A 19,724-nucleotide genomic window follows, 5' to 3' on the forward strand; every position below is an offset into this window, starting at 1 on the left:
CATGTGACCATGTATGTGGGTGGAAAGGAAATGGAGGAGAGGTTTGCCCCAAATGCTTGGACTGGTGATGGCAGAGTTAAAAAGTTCTTCTGAGTTTCAGGCCATGGGTCAGCCTTTCCTAACCTGGTGTCCTCCACAGATTTTGGACTACAGCTCTCATCATCCTTGACAATGTTGGCTGGGGCTGATGGGAAGTGTAGTTCAGAATTGTCTAGAAGTTTCTGGGTTGAAAAAGGTTGCCTTAGGACTAGTCTAGGCATGGTGTGGACACCCTTGGGTAGTGTTCCTCCCATTGTGAATAGCAGGTGTGGTGTGTGTGTCCAATTCCAACTAGGGCTGTGTCAGGGCAAAGGGTTCCCATCTGGTCTGATCTTCACGCACACTAGCCATTTATTTTAAAAACCAGCTATGTAAAGGGAACTACTTGTCTAGTTTGGCCCTTGGGAGAAAGCAGCTAAGGTGCACCGTAAACAAAAGTTCCTTAGGAGAGAATACAGTTTGAGCCAGATGTGAAACCCCTGGGGCTCAGCTAAGCTCTGAAGTTGTCCATTGCTTTTCCCAATAATACAGAAGTTAATTGTTATAGGTGAGTGATTTTTAGCTGCCCCTTAATCAACAACACTAGTCCACTGTCCACTCACCAGCCATAATTTGCACAGGGTTGAGTCTGTTTGTAAACTGGGAGCTATTTTGAGCAATTCATTGCTGCACATGGTTACCTCATTTTACAAGTTGCTCTGGCAACTACCTTCTAAAAATTGGCAGTTTGGATATTTTAGGCAGTTATTCCTCTTTTCAAATCGGTATCTTATGTAAAGCACCTAATATATGCTTGGTTCTATAGAGTTGGGGAGAGGACACCCCCTCATGCATCCTTGCCTGCAAATTTAAAATTGACTTAAATTTAAAATAAGATTTGCACCAGAGGTCTTGACTGGCTCCAACATAGGAACAAAAATAATATAAGGAAGAAGACAACCAAGGCTGAGAAGCAGCAAAACAAAGAATATGAAATCAAATGAGGCCATATGAGTCTAAATGAGAAAGGGCATAACAAGAGGCAGCAGTAGACATCATAGATTGTGAGAGAAGGGATGCAAAAGGCAGCAGAGAACTGAACAGTCGAAAGCATGAAGAACTCAAAAATGCTTTGAAACTCAAGGAGAAATAGAGTCATTAACATAAACAAGATAATGTTCTGAAACAGGTAGAGGAAGAGACTCACGTTTATAAGTATATTTAAAATGTTTTACAGCGGGGGAAAGAACAGTTGGTGCATGTGTAACTCTTGCAATCTTTATTGTTCATGTTATATATTGGACAGCAAAAGTCAACATCAGTGTACACAGTACATTCTGAAATGAGTACAGCAACAAATTCAGAAGTATAGAGTGATGTAATGGAGACAACTTGTTTTATATTTCCAGTTATGCAAGGTTCATTTGTTACCAGTCACTTGATGTGCTTCTGAAATAGTGAACACATCAACACAGATGATTAACAAACAAGCCAAGCTATGTGATGAATGATAAATGATGTTGCCAAATAACTAACATATCAAATACTGAGTTTAGAATATCGAAAATGCATCCTATTCTTGACCTCTTACAAACGATAAGACTGCAACTGTAACAACTGATTCGTTCCACGCATATCACAATATTTGTTCTCAAGGTAGTATTCTGGCTTTTTTCCTGCTCTGGATTCCTTCCATTCTTCAAATGAATAACAAGTTTCCAGGCTAATCCTGTGCACATTTTACTTGGATGCCAGTCTCACCAAATCTACAAGTAAATTCTCAGGTAAGTGTGCACAAGGTTGTAGCCATGATTGTGTCTGCATTCATCAACTGAAACACTTGCTTCTATGCTCTTCTTCCATGCGTGCACAGTCCAGCGCAACTGACACATCTGTATGTATACTGAACTACATATTCTTCTATTGCAAAATAAATCTCAGCTCAGTGCTTGTTTGCATTCTTACCTGTAGGTTATAGAAGCAGGGCTGGTTCAGTCCCATTCCCTAAGGAGTAGGATGCTACAGGAATGGCCTCTTTAACAGGTTTCTCACTATCTCTGGGCAACTTGGGTTTTGTTTTGTTTTTTTGTCCTTTTCGCTATCTGAAGGTTATGACATTCTAATGGCTAGATAGAGATTTTCGGTCTTTAAGGAACATGACACAATTAATTAATTAATTAGGTCCTAGGGTAAAACAAAACCATCAACGACAGGGACTGCTCACATACATAAGATAAATGGAAATTGATAGATTATGCACAATAGGAGGATCGGGCTGTGTACTTATGAGCACTTATCTGGGAGTAACTACCATTCAACTTCTAAGTAAACACACTTCAGATTGAGCTGTATGGATGTTTTTGTGAGCACAGCGTGTGTGTGAAAATTCTGTTACTTCCCATTTGCCATGCATGCATCAAGTGTGAATACAGGGTTGAAAACTATGGATTGCTAGTTGCAATTTATTTTGCAGTAAAGATGGCTTGTGTTCACAGGTAGCCTGCTGATCCATCAATGGACCATGCATGCCCAGAACATGGATATAGAGCAGGCTTTTCATCTGGTGAAGAGAAATACGACAATCTTTGAACTATTTACAGTTGCCGGTGTCTACTGGGAGTCTCTAACTGGACACTAAATAAAGTCAATTGTTGCTTAGAACTGAACCCCAGGAGACCTGAAAGCAGCTTTATGTATTACTTGAATTGGCGCCTAGTCCTTCTTCTAAGAAGCTGATAGAATCATACAATGATCCTCCATGGATGAGAAGATCATTTAAGCCTTACATCTCACTTTACACATACATATATTCACCAAATGGAACAATGGTTCCTCTTTCCAGTAACTAAAAGGATGGGGGAAATGTACAATGGCTCTGAAAAGATTTTAGGGTTGGGGGGGAGTACACTAAGGCTCATATGGTTGAAGTCCTTTACTACAGAAAGAATCTGACAGGTCTACCAAGTGCTCGTCCACACTTTTGTTTGTTTGTTTGTTTTCCCAGGGGAAGCAGCAGGGCAAATGGAAGTGTGGACCAGCCGTAAGTTCTAACACTCCTAGGATTAAAGAAGAAACTATGTCCAACTCACCTCTGTCTAAAGCACAAATCAAGTGCAATTATGCAGAAGACTAGGGACATTTTCACACATGACACTAGAACAGCTTTCTATATCTCTGATATCTCTAGCACGCATATTCATTTTTTAAAAAATGGCTCTTTCCCACTTTATATTCCTTGCATACATGTACAGAAACACACCTGATTTGCTCAGATAAGCTCTTACTGTGTTATCCTATGCATATTCTCTCAGAAGCTGGTCTCAACTGACTTCAGTGGGATTTGTTTCCACCTAAGTGTGCACAGGAGTGCAGCAGTCCTAGTGCCATATATGAAAATGTTGTAACAGTACTTTACAATCCCTAACTTCTTTGGTGACCATCAGACTCCAATGGCTTCTAGTTTATGAATCGGTGTGGTAGCTGCGACGACTGTCTCCAATAAGCTGGGTTTTCTCAGTTGCATTTGTCGGCTGAAGCAGAATTGGAGTTTCCCCATCTAAAACAAAGGAGAAATCAAGCATTAACAGTCTCTCTGATCTGTTGTCCAAGGTATGGAAAACTGACCTTCAGCCAGGAATGGCTACTTGCCCACCTATGACAGCTATCATATATAGGCACAAGTCAACCAAGGTTAGTCGTCTTAAAGTCCCATTGGGAGAGAAGTAAGCAGTTGCTTAAATTCTTACATTAAGTGAGGGGACAACAATGAAGTCCATTTCAGAAAGGCTGGAGTTTAGATGAATGAAGCCACTGAGCCTGGAAACTTATTTAGGAGCCGGAAGATCAACGCCTTCCCAGCTCTCAGTTAAGCCCTAATCCTTGTAGATGTTTCCATGTACTCCCCCTTCTCCCAGATGGTCCCACAGACAGCTAGCCAGCATGTAACTTACAGCAATTATTTAGTAGCATGAGGAGCCCTATGTCTGGAGGCACTCCAAGAACAATTGTCCAAATTCAGTTTCCATTTATTTGCCCACAAGCAATCTGCATCACTGCTTTCAAGCAACAATTCAGAACCTCCACAGCTTTCCCCAACCAAGACAGTAAGGAGATGGTACTATACTCCATCTGCATATCAGTGACAGGCATGACCCCTCCCTGAATTTGAATGTAAATGATAATTAGCATAGAGGACAAAATGAAACCTTGAGGGACACCATAGATGAAAGGCCAGACAGGTGTCCACTAGCACTACTCTCCATGAAGGACCAACCATACTATAAAATCTTGTACCAAGTAAGATGAGCCAGGAGGATACCATGGTTGATAGTACCAAAAGTTACTTAGAGGTCCACTAGTACCATCAGGGATACAGTCATCATCTCTAGGGGGCCCTGCAGACATCCTTTTAATTGTACATCCATGATGCTTTCTGCTCATGATGTTATTGGGGCAGTCACGATCTCATTTTCAAGGCTGTTTGCACCTGCAAAAGTTGTGGCACACTGCTTCATTTTCAGTCAGTGCATGTCCCATAATTTCCTGCTGAAATCCTGTCATTTTTAATATTACAAATGTTCTGGTTTGTTTTTGTCCTGCTTTTCTTGAGCTATGGCCCCTCTGGACAGCAATAATGCCGTAGCATTGGGGCAGCATTGTAGAACAAACTGAAGCAGAATAAACCCACTGCTAATGCTCTAATGTGCCAGAAACATATTACAGAATACGCTTGCAATAAAACACCAGTTTGGAAGGGCCCTACTTCATGGCATAGATTGAATACCACTGTCAAAACCAGGACAGAAGCTAGACTGAAATGGTTCAAGACAATCATTTTTATGCAGGAAATCTTGGAGTTGTGTCACCACAACGCACATTCAAGCGCATTTTCTCCAAACTGGAAAATTGAATATTGGCTGGTAATTGTACAATACAGTAATATCTCGAGGAGGCTTATTCAGCTGAAGATGAAGGACTGCAGTTTTCAAACTAGAGTGTACAGTTCCCATTCTCAAGGAAGCATTAATCAGCTTCTCTGCCCATTTGGCCAGTCCCCCTGTCTTGCCAGGATGGGCAAGGTTTGATCACACATATGTCACAGCTGTCTTCTGAATCTCATGGCAGAGAACATACCTATCCTAAGGGAATTCATCCTTGAGATTTCAGACAGATTTGAACTTAAATTCTGAGGACATTCAAGTTTGAATTTCTCATAAATTAAAATTGCCACCTGGTCTACATTTGTTTTATCTCAGCTTCAGTGTTAGGCAATTGAAATTCTGCATAAATGAATAAAACATAGATGCAAATTGGCAATGGCCAGTCCTCACACCCAGGAATAAATCCCATGGTAAAGAGATAGATCTCTTAGCATCCTGCAAAGGGTTCACCATTTTCAATCAAGTACATTGTTTCTGCCATCATCAGCCTGTATTGGTTAAAATTCATTTTCTTTCAACTCCCGTTTCAGTTGAAATGACACCTCCTTCCTTACTGCAGAATCATTTGCTATTACATGTTCAGATGTAGACAAGAGTGGACAAATCTGATTTCCTGGAATAAGAAACACTGTAATTTCCATCATGTTTATGTAAATAGCCTGAGATCTGAATATGTTTGTGTTTGGGTCTTTCCCCTCCTCTCCATATTTATTATCTCAGAATCAATGCTGTGAAAGTTCTGATGGTCATTTAATTCATCCTTCTGTTAATGTTTCCACTTCCTTTTTTCTTGAAAAAGTCTCTGTGCTTTTAAATGTATTTGCTGCTTGAAATGCAGAAAGGGCAGCCCCCCATATAGTTGTGAAGCTGCAGCAAATACATTTCAATATTATCAGAAGAAATGAAAGGCTCAGAGTCTCCTTGGGAATCTTTGTCACACAGCCCCATTCTTTCTTTTTTACTATGCCTGGTTCTTTCAGCCTGTTCTTCCTGTAATATGTAATATACCAGGCAGGTGCTAGATTTTAAGTTGTTTTGCATGTTTTCAGTTCAAAAGAGACAGCTTTAGGATAGCTATCTAGAAGAGCTCTCACTCCCCTCAGCAACGTGACTGCTGAGTCACAATGGAATAATGGTGAAAACAGAAACAAGATGCTGACTTAGTGAAAATGTAGTCCTAACATGTTTGTTGAAATAACGGGGAACCCAGGAGGCATGTACGGCAGGGGACAGGCAGCAGTGTTTTATAACATTTTCTGCAAGCTCTCATGCAAATGGCCTCCTCTGCCCTAGCCAGGTTCATGTCTGTTTTTAGAGCCTGGCCGGAGGCGGGGGGGCGAGAACAGTTTTTAAAACTGCACAAGAGACACCTGCGGGGGAAGCATATGGTCAATATCCAACATTTCAGCTCCACTGGCACAACAGTTTCTTCCTCTCCTGTTCACTTCAGCACCTCCAGCGTAACCCCAAAATCAGCTCCAGGGGGTTGGGGGACCCTCCAGCACAGTTTTGAGGCCACATAGGGGGAAGAGATGAAACAGAAGTCCTGTTCCTTCAGCAGAACTATGTGTGTACAACATTCAAGACAATCCTATAGGTCCTACCTGTGGAGTTTCCCTCACACATGACCTTTCCTCAGCATGCATATTAGTATTAAAAGGGAAATAATGATTTGAGAACTCACCCCCCCCACACATTTCCCCATTATAATATCCAATTTGCCTCTTAGCTAGCAAAAGCAATCCTTACAAAAAAATATTAACTAACTAACAGGTTCTATGGCATTCATTTTATAGCACTCTTGTTGGTAGGACAAAAGCACTGAAAATGAGCACAGTGTTAAATGTCATCTCAAACTGGGGTGGGTGAATGTTTCCCCTCTAATTCAGCAGCCTCCCCACAGCAATACATTACAGCAAAGCTCCTTGCTTCCAAACATTGAGAAAATCAGAGTCTGTATTCAGCTTTTTGACTGTCAGAAACATCATGTGTTTTGTAAGTGCATGAGGAAAATAAATTCCACAGATACAGCTTTTTGAGCATGAGTAGGGGAGCTGCACCTGCTGACCTTTTGCTTCTTATCAACCAAGGCACAGTAACTCTCTTAAGAAAAAAGGTTATACCAGGTTGCAGCGGAAAAAGTCACAAAGGCAGTGCTGCAACCTATGCCTGAAGAAATTAACATCCTAAAGATGTTTAGTTTGAAAAGAGGAACAAACACCCACAGAGATTAACAGTGACATTAACAAGCAGCCACACACCACTGGACACTTAAAGTAACCTGTACAGCAGGTTGAGAGGAATTCAATTAACAGGTTGAGAGGAATTCAAGTTAGTATCCTTTCTCAAATTAACACCACCAAAGCTAAACAGCTGGAGTGAAACCCCAGGGTATGTATTTGAGAAAATAACAGTGTTTTTGTTGTTTTTGTTGTTAAATAGTATATCTACATCCCCATAATAATAAGCACCTCTTTCCATGTCTGTCTTAATTTGCTCTTCTAGATCCTCTGGAGACAAGCAGAATTCTTGATCTTCTTCTGGTGCCTTAGGCTTGCACTTTCCACAGCAGCAGTTGAAACAGCAGCACAAGCAACAGCAAAAGTAACATCCGGTCAACAGGCCACAGATTGCAAACAGGCCCTTAGAGGAAGCGGAAAAGAGGAAGGGAAATGTGTTCAGATATAGGAATGGGAACCTAATGCCCACAACTGTGTTTCACATGGTTGTTCACCTGTCTTGTGCAAATGCCCAGTGTTTGGTCTAGAGTAGCCATGTAAATAAGTCCACAGACGGTACTAATGACTAGGCCCTAGGCTGATGAAGCCCTTGACCATGCCCTCCACCCATATTTATGTGAGTAATTTGTGACATATTTGAATATAGAGTTGGTAGGTCATTAAAAAAAGGATTTTGGCCAATTGAATTGATTTTGGCCACTTGACTAAGACAAACGCATATATCCCACACGAGGATAAAACAAGACAAGATACACTGGACTCTAACCTAGGCATGTAAACTGATGACTTGCTTGGAAACTTATGTTACTTGAAAGCTTCTTTTTATGCTTCTTTTTGGCTAAACACCTGTCTTTACTGTGGAAAACAAAATGCTAGACTAGATGAAATTTTAGCCCCTTGTGGCAGGATCTCATGGAGCTATGGAGAAAACAACCACAATGGTTTATTATTGCTTTATTATTTATGTACAAGTTTTTTATTTATAAAAAACACATTTATGAACAAAGATACAAGGTGGAATTCAACATAGTGTTAAGGAGATTGTTCTATCAGTGCAAGCATTTCTGCTTGCTTGATGGAACAATCTCTCCTCTCCTCCCATGTGCTGTTCTGCAGATTCTCCCAATACTCCAGAATGGATTGGAGCCGGGGGGCGCGGAGCCATGTTGTGCTAGCAGACCAGGGTAGCTGAATCTGGCCCATGAAGGTATTTACTCAGAGAAGACCCACTGAAATTAATGAACATGGCTAAGTTCTGTCCATTAATTTCAATGGGTCTACTCTCCTTAGCTGAATACTACCCATATTAAACAACAAATACCCAGAACCGAACCAAGAGAAGTGAATCCCTTTGTGCTAATAGAAAGAAGTGTCAGCTGTGACAGTTCCGGAACTGATTATATTTAGCCTTTTAAAGACTTTATATTTTTAATAGCTGAATAGTAGGCAGAAATTCAGCAACTCTCCCTATGACCACTTCTCAATGGTGGGGAAAGTTCTATATGCAAATAGCTAACAATCATGTGGCTATAAAAGATTGGGAGACCCATAAGGTGGAATCCCCTCATGAGAGTAATCTGGTAAAACCAAAGTGTGAGGATAGCTCATGGAAGTAAAAATAAATGTATGACATAATATTCATTTGAAAACTCATTCTTCTGCAAAATGGCAAGTCTCATGTGTCTTATGTTCTATTTAAATTAACAATTTCTTCTGGCCCAAAGACTTTGTAACTAGAAATAGCTGCAAGAATAACACATTAGGTGTGAGATCTGGCACATTTTTTAATGCCTTAGGCCTAATGTGTTTGGTCATGCCCTAATTCAAATGCTAATGTTTGTGATATGTACACCCACAAATGACAAATTCTTACAATTACATAACAAACCAAATGAGTAAGGCCTTTGATGTCATTCAAGACGCAAGATTCATTTCCCTTAGTTCAGTTTGTACCATTATGTTCCTCTTCCTCCCCACATCTTCAACTTCCTATTTCCAGGCCCTTCACAAGGCACCCAAGGTGTGCCATAATCGTACATGGTGTTATGTATTACTATTGCTTCCACATAATCTATGCCATATATAGCCCAGAATAGGGCTAAGTTTGTACTGCAAAAACTTATTAGCTGGTTGTCACACCAAGAGGACTTTTCACTTTGAGCTATGAGTCATTTTCATTTAGTCATTACTGAAAAGAAAGTCAAAATTAACCTGGAGCTCCAGCTTCAGATATAATTAATGTCTTGAAGCGATAAAAGTGGCTTGTAGCATATTTAATTAGTAAATGAAAGGGACAAGGAAACATCCTTTAATAAGCACTTTCCTGAAAGCGTACTTCATTATACTTTTTATAATACTTGTTGAAACAGTTGAGATGCACCAGCCATTTCAACAAAGCCCGATACTGAAACCTGTTTTAGATTGACTTACCTACTAGAACTCTGCAAAACTTGTCAGGTTCTGTGAAAGCTGCAATAGGAAGAATAGACCAAACAAAACCAAATGTTCTGAGTCTCTGAGTCAATACTCTGAGCTAAGATGAACCACCTTTGCATTCAAGTACTAACCTTTGCCCACCAGCTCGAAAGCATGAAGTATGTATTGACGTTTTCTTCACCAAATTGTTCAGCGATGTAAAGCCCTAACGATCCATATTGGTCATATATGTTTCTTTTGGAGCCGTCAGTTAGTATAGCATGAGCATTATTGATTTCTTTAAACTTCTCTGCAGCCTGTGGGTTATCGGGGTTCTTGTCAGGATGATATTTCAGGGCCAACTTCCTTAAATAGGCAAGAAATGATAAAGAAAACTTTGATGAACAGCAAGAAAAGATGAAGATAAAAAGATTACATTAGAAACTTGGAAGCAAATTTCTTTCCTGAGCAGGACATGCAGGTTACATACTCTAGATTAAGGGCTTGTCCACACTTCTGCTTCTCCGATGCTAGAAAGCATGGGTCTGAGTGCTTTGCCACTTGACCCACACTTTTTAGGCACGGATCCAAGCAGCTCAACTATGTCAAAACTGTTATTCACATATGAACAGATAATGGTAGATTGCTAGCCTAATGAAGTCTAAGAATCCTTAGAGGATAAGTGGCACATGTTAGGAAAGAGATTTCAGTAATATGAGTGAAGAATTGACCAGAAGACATAGTGAATATCTGCAAAATGCATGTATTTGTTATGTTGGAATGCATGCATGCATTTGACTGTTCCAAAGGCATTTGGACATTTCTGACAACTCATGCCAGAATTCAATGGGATAGAAAGATCCTGCATGTGGCATCAGGATATAGAGATCATTGGAGCCCATTATGAACAAACAAAAAAGGCTTCTTATATAAGATTTGTTGTACTGTTGACATTTTTAATTTTATATTTTATTAAGGATTTTCTTGTTTTACAGAAGTAAGTGTAATGCCTCGTATTTTTCCCATGTAACATTTTTACAAATCCGTTTCATTTGTTGAGACATTAGGGGGAGAAGAAAAAAAAGAAAAAAAGATTTTGGAAGGCTAATCTACCTTTTGACTTCTTGTAAACAAGTAATTAGAAGGTGCCCTCTGGTGGCGATAGAAGTGATTGACTTCTCAGATCCTTGTTCTTGTGAGACACCCACACCCCAACTCACCCAAAATCCAGAATGTAGTTTGTTTTTAAGCATGAAAACAAAGACCTGCCAGGAAACCAGACAGATCAGCCACATACACCCTTTCAGGAACTTTATCCTCTCAGAACATACCTGCCAAGAAAGCCCTTGGAGGGAAGAAAATATGAGCGGGACTTGTATGTTCAGGCACCCTCAGCCCTGCAGAGGGTCCAGAACTGACCTGAGACACTGGCCTGATCTCTCCCCCCCCCCCATAGCAGAAATCAAGTTCCTGGTGGTTGTGGAACACAAGCTATCTCAGGCTCCACTTCTTATGTCAGCAAGCAGGGGAAGAGAGGAATGGTTTCACGATTAAAGGGGCCCATGGATACTCTGGGGTCAAGGTTCCACAAAAAATTACAACTAGCCTTAAATATGGACAAATTATTCAGCCATTCAGTGAGGATGTGTTGACTAGAAGGGAGTTGAGCAATTGTGTGGTGATTGTTTGTACCTCTCTAAGAACCAACTCAGTATCCTAGTTTTGGAGAAGTGGTCTGACCTAAGGACTCCACTCCACTGAGCTACATATGATTCCATAAAACATATGGCCTTTATTCCAGATAGTGCCCCTTGTTTTAATCTGTTAGCCCTGGTGAAGAGTCCGAGGACCATAAATATGATGTGGGACAGAGTGAGCTTCCAGATTTGCAAGACACCTTTTCCCAGGGTGTGTACACTATACTTTTCCTCCCTGGAGTTATTCTGTGATTATGGTTATGAATATGGATAACCATTAATATCAGTGGTGTTTAGTCTACAGTCCTAAACACCAGTTAACTGAATGTACATTTGTCAGAATTCAGCTGTTGAATTCAGCAAAGTCATTTTGCACAAGTGGAGCAACTTCTGTTCATGCAACGGAATTTCTTCTTCCTCTTTCCCCTCCGGCTTTCTGAAGGGTTGAAAGAACTCGTACAACATATTTGGGAGAGGGGGGCCCATGGGCATTGCCGGGGGGGCAGGTGCCCCCCCCCAATCAATACAAATAAGTACAAATCTGAGGTTCTCCCCCGCTCCAACAAAAGACTGCCCCCCTAACAAAAATCCTGGCTACACCCATGGGGAGGAGAAGGAAGGGGAAGTTCCACTGAAGGAGTGGAAACCGTTCTGTGGGTACAATAGCTTCATTGGCTGCAACCCATTAGGATTTACTGTACTTCCAAGTACACCTACAGTATTTAGAATTAAAATGTGAGAGCTGAATTCAGATATTACTTTGTCACTTTTTCTGCACACAACAATAAAAATGCAATAAAAAGCAAAATGAAAATGTGTTCTTTCTGACAGAAAAGGTACTAAACAGTTAATAGCACAGATATAGAATCAAACATAAATCAAAATGAGGTTATATTTTTAAAAAGATAAATGGCTTTAAAAGGCTTTGATGAATAATTTTTTTCCCTCTGCAGTAGTGGGTGTAGTGGCATATTCTGCGGTGCAGGTACTCTTCATGAAAGCCTCCTTAGCCATGCCCTTTCTTAGACTATACAACAAAAAATATTTTTTGACCAATACATATCATATGACTTCAGCCCCAAGCCAGTTTGTTTTCTTATTCCTTGCTTCCACTTTTCTTAACATCCAGTCTGATGAAAATGTTTTGGGAACTCAAAAGTTTCCTCACTGTTTTGCAACATTTTGATCATAATAAAAGGATTTCAAAAATTTTCACAATGAAAGTGGCAGCGTGCGCTACTTTAACCTCTTTCTTCTTTATTTATTAGGGTTCTCTTTGAGAAAAGCTTATTTATTTGGCATGTAGAAGACTGGCAAATAGTCCACAAAAAGATGACATCATCATCTCTGCTGTGAAATAAGTGACGCAGAAAAGACCATAAATATGGTGCCAAGTGAACCTCTCTGAAGAGACTGTCCCATAATCAGGGCACCAACACCTAGAACGCCCTTTCCTAGCTGTCACCCACTTCACATGTTTGGAGAAGTATATATAGGAGAAGGTGATCTTGCAGATATATCAATGTGCCCCAGCAATCTACAGTAACCTATTAAACAAAGTTTGTCACTGAAAAATAATGCTAACTCTTCCTTTGGAAGAGCACCACGGTTTTGACATTTAAATAACATAGGTGGCTTTGTTCTGGCAAGAACCAAGCTAACTAATAACAATAGGAAATTTGAAGTCAGGTATTATAGAATTATTATACTGCATTGCCAACTGGTTAGTTCAACAGCAGGTTTTTAGATTCATGAATCAAATTAGCATAAGTTAAAGGATCAATTAAATGAAATCCAAGTGTCTGACTCATCATTTTGTCTTGCAAGTATTTACAACTATTCCATTAAGTGTGAATCCCTTTGATATTTCCACTTTATTCAGAGGCAGTCTTTGTTTTTACCTGTAATTGCTAATAAAGATGGATAAAACACCACTGTCAGTTTTACCATAGATTGCTATGTAAATCATCACTATTCATGTACAACACAAAATAAAATTCAATTCACTTTGCATTCTTCCATGACAACTCTCTCCTTTAGGGATTAGAGAAACTTTGTGCCCCTCCAATGTGAAAACAACATCAAGACTAAAAAGTAGGAGTCCACAAATATGGTTACCCGTATGGTTACCTATATATGTAACTGTAGAGACCAGCAAGGAAAGCCATCAGGATATTTTACTTTTGGAGAACAAAGTTTTTACAAATCTGCTCAAGGAACAAGAGAGTGCAGCAATTCACAGAAGAAGCAGAAAGAAAACACACCTCCTGCTGTTTTATTTAAAAAGGTCAGCCATAGTGACAGGCTATGTCTTACGTAAGTATCAAAGGTTGGAAGGGTTGCAATGCTGTACACCAGGAGTAGCCAACATGCAGGTTCTGTGTCCAGGGCAGAGGTCTACCAGCTCCATCTGGTACGCTGGCTGAGACCCTACTTGCCCGCAGACTGTCTCACCAGAGTGGTACATGCTCTGGTTATCTCCTGCTTGGACTACTGCAATGCGCTCTACGTGGGGCTACCTTTGAAGATGACCTGGAAACTGCAACTAATCCAGAATACGGCAGCTAGATTGGTGACTGGGAGTGGCCACTGAGACAATATAACACCAGTCCTGAAAGACCTATATCGGCTCCCAGTACGTTTCTGAGCACAATTCAAAGTGTTGGTGCTGACCTTTAAAGCCCTAAACGGCCTCGGCCCAATATACCTGAAGGAGAGTGTCTCCACCCCCATCATCTGGCCCGGACACTGAAGTCCAGCTCTGATGGCCTTCTGGCGGTTGCCTCACTGCGAGAAGTGAAGCTACAGGGAACCAAGCAGTAGTGGTGCCAAACCTGTGGAACACCCTCCCTTCAGGTATCAAAGAAATAAACAACTATCTGACTTTTAGAAGACATCTGAAGGCAGCCCTGTTAAGGGAAGTTTTTATGTTTGAAGTTGTTGCTTTTTTATTATTGTTATTGGTGTTCAATTGGGAGCTGCCCAGAGTGGCTAGGGAAACCCAGCCAGATAGGCGAGGTATAAATAAATTAATAATAATAATAATAATAATAACAACAACAACAACACAGTGCCCTCCAGATGTTTTTGACTACAACTCCCATCTGCCTTGACCAACAATAACTGAAGGGCACATTAGCTACCCCTGCTACACACATAAGGAGCCATGTTCACATGCCACTATAATCTTGCTGACCCAACATGGTTTATACGTACACTGCCCAATTGCTTTTGCTTCACTTCTCCCTTGTTGTGAGTGGAAGCAACAAATCCTGAAGCTGCAATTAAGCTTGGCTTATATATGTGTTAGGAAACTATTAATATTAAGCACTTGTGTTGATGCTGTGCCTTTATTTCATTTATATGTTTTATTGCAGTGGTGCCATTAAGCAACCTAGAAAATGTTATCAATAATCACCCTTCTCTTAACAGTGGTAAGTTAATTGTTCACATTGTATGCAAGATTTGTGGGTGTGTGAAAGGGCTGTAGAGGTCACAGTGAATATCTGTTGTGGGTGGGGGCTGGAAAATGCTCAGCTGTTTTTACAGTGTAGAAGTTGCATCAGAGATAGAAAAAAAACTAATTTAAGCATGTGCGGGCTTCAAAGCTGAACATCCCAAGATTCCACAAAACTATAGACAGAATAGTTTGAAAACTTGGTGTCCATGAAAGGGTTCAAAAGGAAGCTATTTATGGAAATTAATTGTGATATTAAAGATGGTTGATAATAATGTATGTGAATATGTGTGTGTTGAGAGGGGAAGGTGGTGAAATGACTATTAGATTATGCTAAAAGTTTTATAAATACCTGTAACATTTCTTGATTTCTTCATGAGATGCCCCCTTCTCAAGACCCAGAAGTTCGTAGAGTGCTTGTCCCGATGTAGATAAAGCACGCTGCCTTTGTTCAGCCATCTTATTAAAGCATTTCCAAGAAATCTAATGTGCAAGAAAGAATGCCCACAGGGATAGTGTTTCTCATCTCAAGAAAAATATGAAAATTAAAAATGCACCAATACCCTGCATATGCTTTTTCACACTCCACAGTGAATGAATATAGCCAACCAATTTGCCATGTGGGGAGCTGCCCATTTTCTAAATGTGTACTCTGCTTTAATACAGAGAATTTTGCCTGGTACTGAACTATTATGTGGTTGCTGCTCCTCCACACCCAGTTTGTGACTATTTCTGTTGCTGTGCAATGAAGATGCTAGTTCTGCCTATCGCTCCATGCATTACTTCAGTGTTTTAACGCTACTTCCTGGTTCCTTGTTTAGGGAAGTGGATTGTTATTCTGTTCTCATGTCTAGTGTTTTTATTAACTGTTGAATACAAGCCAGCAAAGTCCCCTAATGATTTTGAGATGTAAAGTCAACATTTTTATTTTGTTTTATTGCTTTAGTTACCTACATTGTGATTGTGATCTATGTAATTATCACATTACACTTTAAAGTAAAGATTGACAATTTATACACATGCTCGGCCCAAGCCACCTTATCGCACAAGGCACACAGGAAAGTACTTCAAAGAAACGTCTGTTGTTTCTCACTAAGAGACACACCAACAAGCACACTAAAATTTCATCTAATATTTTTAAATACCTCATAAAAGCTTCAGATATTTGAATGTTTCAAAATGCACAAACAAAACTTGAACGTGAACTCTGAAGATCAGAAAACCATGGTGGAAAAAAGGGAAGAGAAGCCATTTCTTAAAAGGCCACTCTAGCCATGAAACTCTGTAGCTTGGGTGGGGGGAATACCTTCCCCACTCAATAACACGTTCCACAGATTACTATTAATAACAAGCAACAAACTTATCAGTTAGTAGCATGACCAAACCTTTACCACACTGGTCACGTGAGGGAACTTGTGACAGAAAACGTACTCACCATGTTTGCATTAATACTGATTAGCAAGCAACCATGTGGTATAAAGCTTTATCATGTGCACGGGCATCCACAGAATTGTTTTCTGGGAGGGCAAAGCAATGCACTGTAAGGAGGGAGCAGGTTTGTTTGTCACCAGAAATTTGAAGAATGATACCTGTGTATTTAATTTCACGTTGCACAAATGCTAGAAGCTGGGAGGGGTGCCAGATTAAACTCCCCCCTTCTGCTGAGGAGCACACTGCTTGCTGCCTCCTGTGCTTGTTGCCTACCACTGCCTCCTCCTTCCCTGCCTCTTCCTCCTTCGCTGACCCTGCCGCCCACTGTGGCTTCCCCAGGCTGCCTCCAGTCACCTCAAGGCAGTGGGGGCGCCATTTTCTATGTTGCCTCAAGTGGCAAAATGGTTCTAGGCTGGCCCTGTTTGGGGGATATGGGCACGAGAGAGCAGGTCCTTCTCTCACCTGAACCTCCAAACTGTTAAAATGTACCTCAGGGTCAACCCATACTGAACCAGCTATGCACAGCGGTGGGAACAGGGCCTCACTCTGCTACTGCTAAATTAGCATTCTGTAAGGGAGGCAGATGTATGTGATTTTCCCTGTCTGAAAGGGAAGCCTCATTAGAAGACTTGCTGCTACCTGACAGGGCCAGTGTCAAGACTCAACCTGCCAGCACTGCCTCCATACCACCCACCTCCACTGGTAGAGAAGTGGCGCCCACATTGGCACCGATTTTTGGTGAGATCTTGTTGGAAATCGGCACAGATGTCCACACAACTTCTCTACCAGCAGTGGAGGAGATGGGGGCACCTACAGGGGCACTTCCTTGGGGGCTTCTGTCACCTGAGGTGGCTGCTTCAACCTGTTTCATGGGCGGGTTTGTCTTGTTGTTGAAGGCTAAAATCCAGCAGGAAGCCCACTAACAAGAGACCCCTAGACCTGCCTCTCTTCTTCAACATTGTGGCCTGTTTCTTTGCTTGTCTCTCACTCTGACCCAGAGGGGATGAGCAAGCAAGAAGCATCTATGGTGAGAAGCAGGAGAAGCCTAGTGAGGACATTTTGGCCGAAGGCTGCCAAAAGCTGGAGGTGGTACTGACCATCAATTCAGATGCAGTTGTACCAGCCTGCTCACAGAGTAAAAGCGGACCATACCCTTTTCTTGCATCTCAACGCCTACCAGTGTAGCATAAAGGCTCTTATGCAGTATAGTTGTACCACACTGGGTGTTGAGGGCAAAAGCTAGCACAGCAGTGGTGGATACTGCAACCTGCTTATGGCGCCAGTGCAAGGCCATTCATTGTAGCATCACACTGGTTTGGAATCCTAGGATGCAATCCTAAGAAAAACTGCTACAGAGCCTGGGATTGACTCATTAGTTTCATTTGATTCTGTTTGGACTAGCACAATAAATTACCGGTAGCATATTCTACTTTCTTTTCCAAATGGAAATCAACCTGTGCTAAGCACTGTACTCCATTTCAAATAAAACTGGTGCTTAGCCTTTTTCTTCTTCTTAACTGCTCATCTAGAAATAGTATCCTGTACCAATTCATACATTATTTACTTGGCCCTGTTTTGCTAGAGATTCAGATTGTAATGATGACATTTCCTTATTGCATACAGATAATAAACCATGGTCATATGCTATCCGCTTTCCCCACAAACCAACAAATTTTACATAAGGATCACAGTAAACTAATAATTTTAAGAACAACAATTTCATTTCTACTAGGAAATAAAATGTTGTTTTATAATTCATCACATCTTTCCGCATTATTGAAATAAACATATTAATGGATAACACTTGTGGCTTATTTATATATTACTTACCCAAAGGAAATAACTTTCACAAGAGATCATGCCTATTAAATTAAAATAATGTCAGTAGCATTTTCCTGTAGGGCCTGAGGGGGTCATTTCAGGTCTCTTAATAATTAAGTTGCTGGGTGCATTGCATGTTATTAAGTAAGAATTATATGTCTGCAACTTGTTTAACATGATAGTTTCAAGGGGACTAGTGTTGCACCCAACAAAACAGATGAGAACAGCATCTGCAATAAGACGAGACCAATAAAAAGTGACACAGAACAGCTTTTGTGAACTTCACAATGCCGTCTGCATGAAACTCCCCATATTTGTATTTAAAATGCAATTCTACAGTTTATGCTCTTACATAATGCTAATTTTACTATCTTTAAAGTAGAATTCAAATTTCTGAAGCTAGTAGGAAATGACATGCTACTATAAGCGTGAGAGACAGGTAATTACAGCTGCAATCCTAAACACAACTACAAGGGATACAATAGGATTTGCTTCTGAGTATAAACAGGCAGAGGATTGTGTTGCATGGCACTAAAGCTACAATCCTATACACACTTTTTGTCAAGCACCAGGTACACAATAATTAAAGGTTGCTGGGCTCCACTTTCCTGGTAGGTCACCCATTTTGCAGATTTGCTGTATGTTCTCCTGAAGGCTGCACCATCTACAGTACAATTCTGCATCAGACGTAAATTGTATTTTAGCTATTTAGGCTTATTCCCAGATAAGTGTGCAATGAATTGCTTGCTTTAGTGGAAGCATCATTAAACTCAGTGATATTTATATTTGAGTAAGCATGCATAGGTTCAAGCTGTAATGCTGCACACTAATGTGGTTAAAGGTTTATTGAATACAGTGGAACTTATGTATGATCAAATTTATATGGGATTGAGCTTCACAGCACCAACCTTACACAATTTTATTTTGGTTTAAGCAACCTATGTGCAGGATTGGTTAACCCATTAACCTACTTACAGAAAGATTGTTTAGCTATCTACACTAATGCAAATTATTCAGAGGAGTAAAAGCAAGAATTTGAGGTCACAATCCAGCCAAAATAAACATTGAAATCTCAAGTTCAAATTTCAGCAGGAACTAAACATATAGTTAAAGGTTCTTGGCTTTAGGTTGACTAGATCCAGTGTTATATACTCACGTAGTCTGATCCTTTGCACATTTTCTCAAAAGCAAGTCACACTAAGTTCAATGATGTTTATCTCCAAGTAAATGTGCATTGGAACTCAGCTTTAAAACAATTGCAAGAGAAATGCCCAGCACAGTAAATGGTCACATCCATTATTCTACATTTTAATACAGAAAAGGATCAAATCTAAATAATGTTAGGCCCTACTCGCACAGATTAAAAACATAAGCATCCTATTCTGATCATTTTTGTTGAGTATACTCTGCACAAATAATTTAAGAAACACAAAGGTAACATCTACATGACCAGCTACACACATCACTGTCACTTTAGTCCAAATTTATTACATTTTTAATTAAGGGCTAGAAGTACAAAAAACATACCTGTTTCTAAAATAGAGTCCAGTATACGTATGGATGCTTCATCAGAACTTGCTACATTACCTGAGCAAGTCAATGCCTTTATACAAACATTCTTATTCATACAAATAAAAAGAAGGAAAGAAAAGCAAGACAAGAGCAAAGGGGGAAATACTTCTCTAGCTGAACCACTTTTCTCTAG

At 40.4% G+C, this 19,724-nt stretch overlaps 1 protein-coding gene across 7 annotated transcripts; it reads right to left on the reverse strand.

Moving 5' to 3' along the window:
- Positions 1 to 1,280: 1,280 nt before the first annotated feature.
- DNAJC5B (DnaJ heat shock protein family (Hsp40) member C5 beta) lies at positions 1,281 to 17,084 on the reverse strand. Of its 7 annotated transcripts, none has more exons than XM_081873222.1 (5): positions 16,893 to 17,084; positions 15,120 to 15,250; positions 9,766 to 9,979; positions 7,430 to 7,601; positions 1,281 to 3,574 (listed from the first exon to the last, which is right to left on the reverse strand). In XM_081873222.1, the coding sequence occupies exons 1-5, from the start codon at positions 17,067 to 17,069 to the stop codon at positions 3,480 to 3,482; spliced, it is 789 nt and encodes a 262-aa protein (XP_081729348.1). In that variant the 5' UTR covers positions 17,070 to 17,084; the 3' UTR covers positions 1,281 to 3,479. The 7 variants fall into 7 exon arrangements, with proteins under 7 accessions (XP_081729348.1, XP_081729352.1, XP_081729351.1 ...); XM_081873226.1 differs by lacking the exon at positions 16,893 to 17,084 and adding an exon at positions 16,661 to 16,821; XM_081873225.1 differs by lacking the exon at positions 16,893 to 17,084 and adding an exon at positions 16,357 to 16,617.
- Between the last annotated feature and the right edge of the window lie 2,640 nt (positions 17,085 to 19,724).

The sequence above is a fragment of the Podarcis erhardii genome (genome assembly GCF_964252035.2).
Source record: "Podarcis erhardii genome assembly, chromosome: 8".
Lineage (NCBI taxonomy): Eukaryota > Metazoa > Chordata > Lepidosauria > Squamata > Lacertidae > Podarcis > Podarcis erhardii.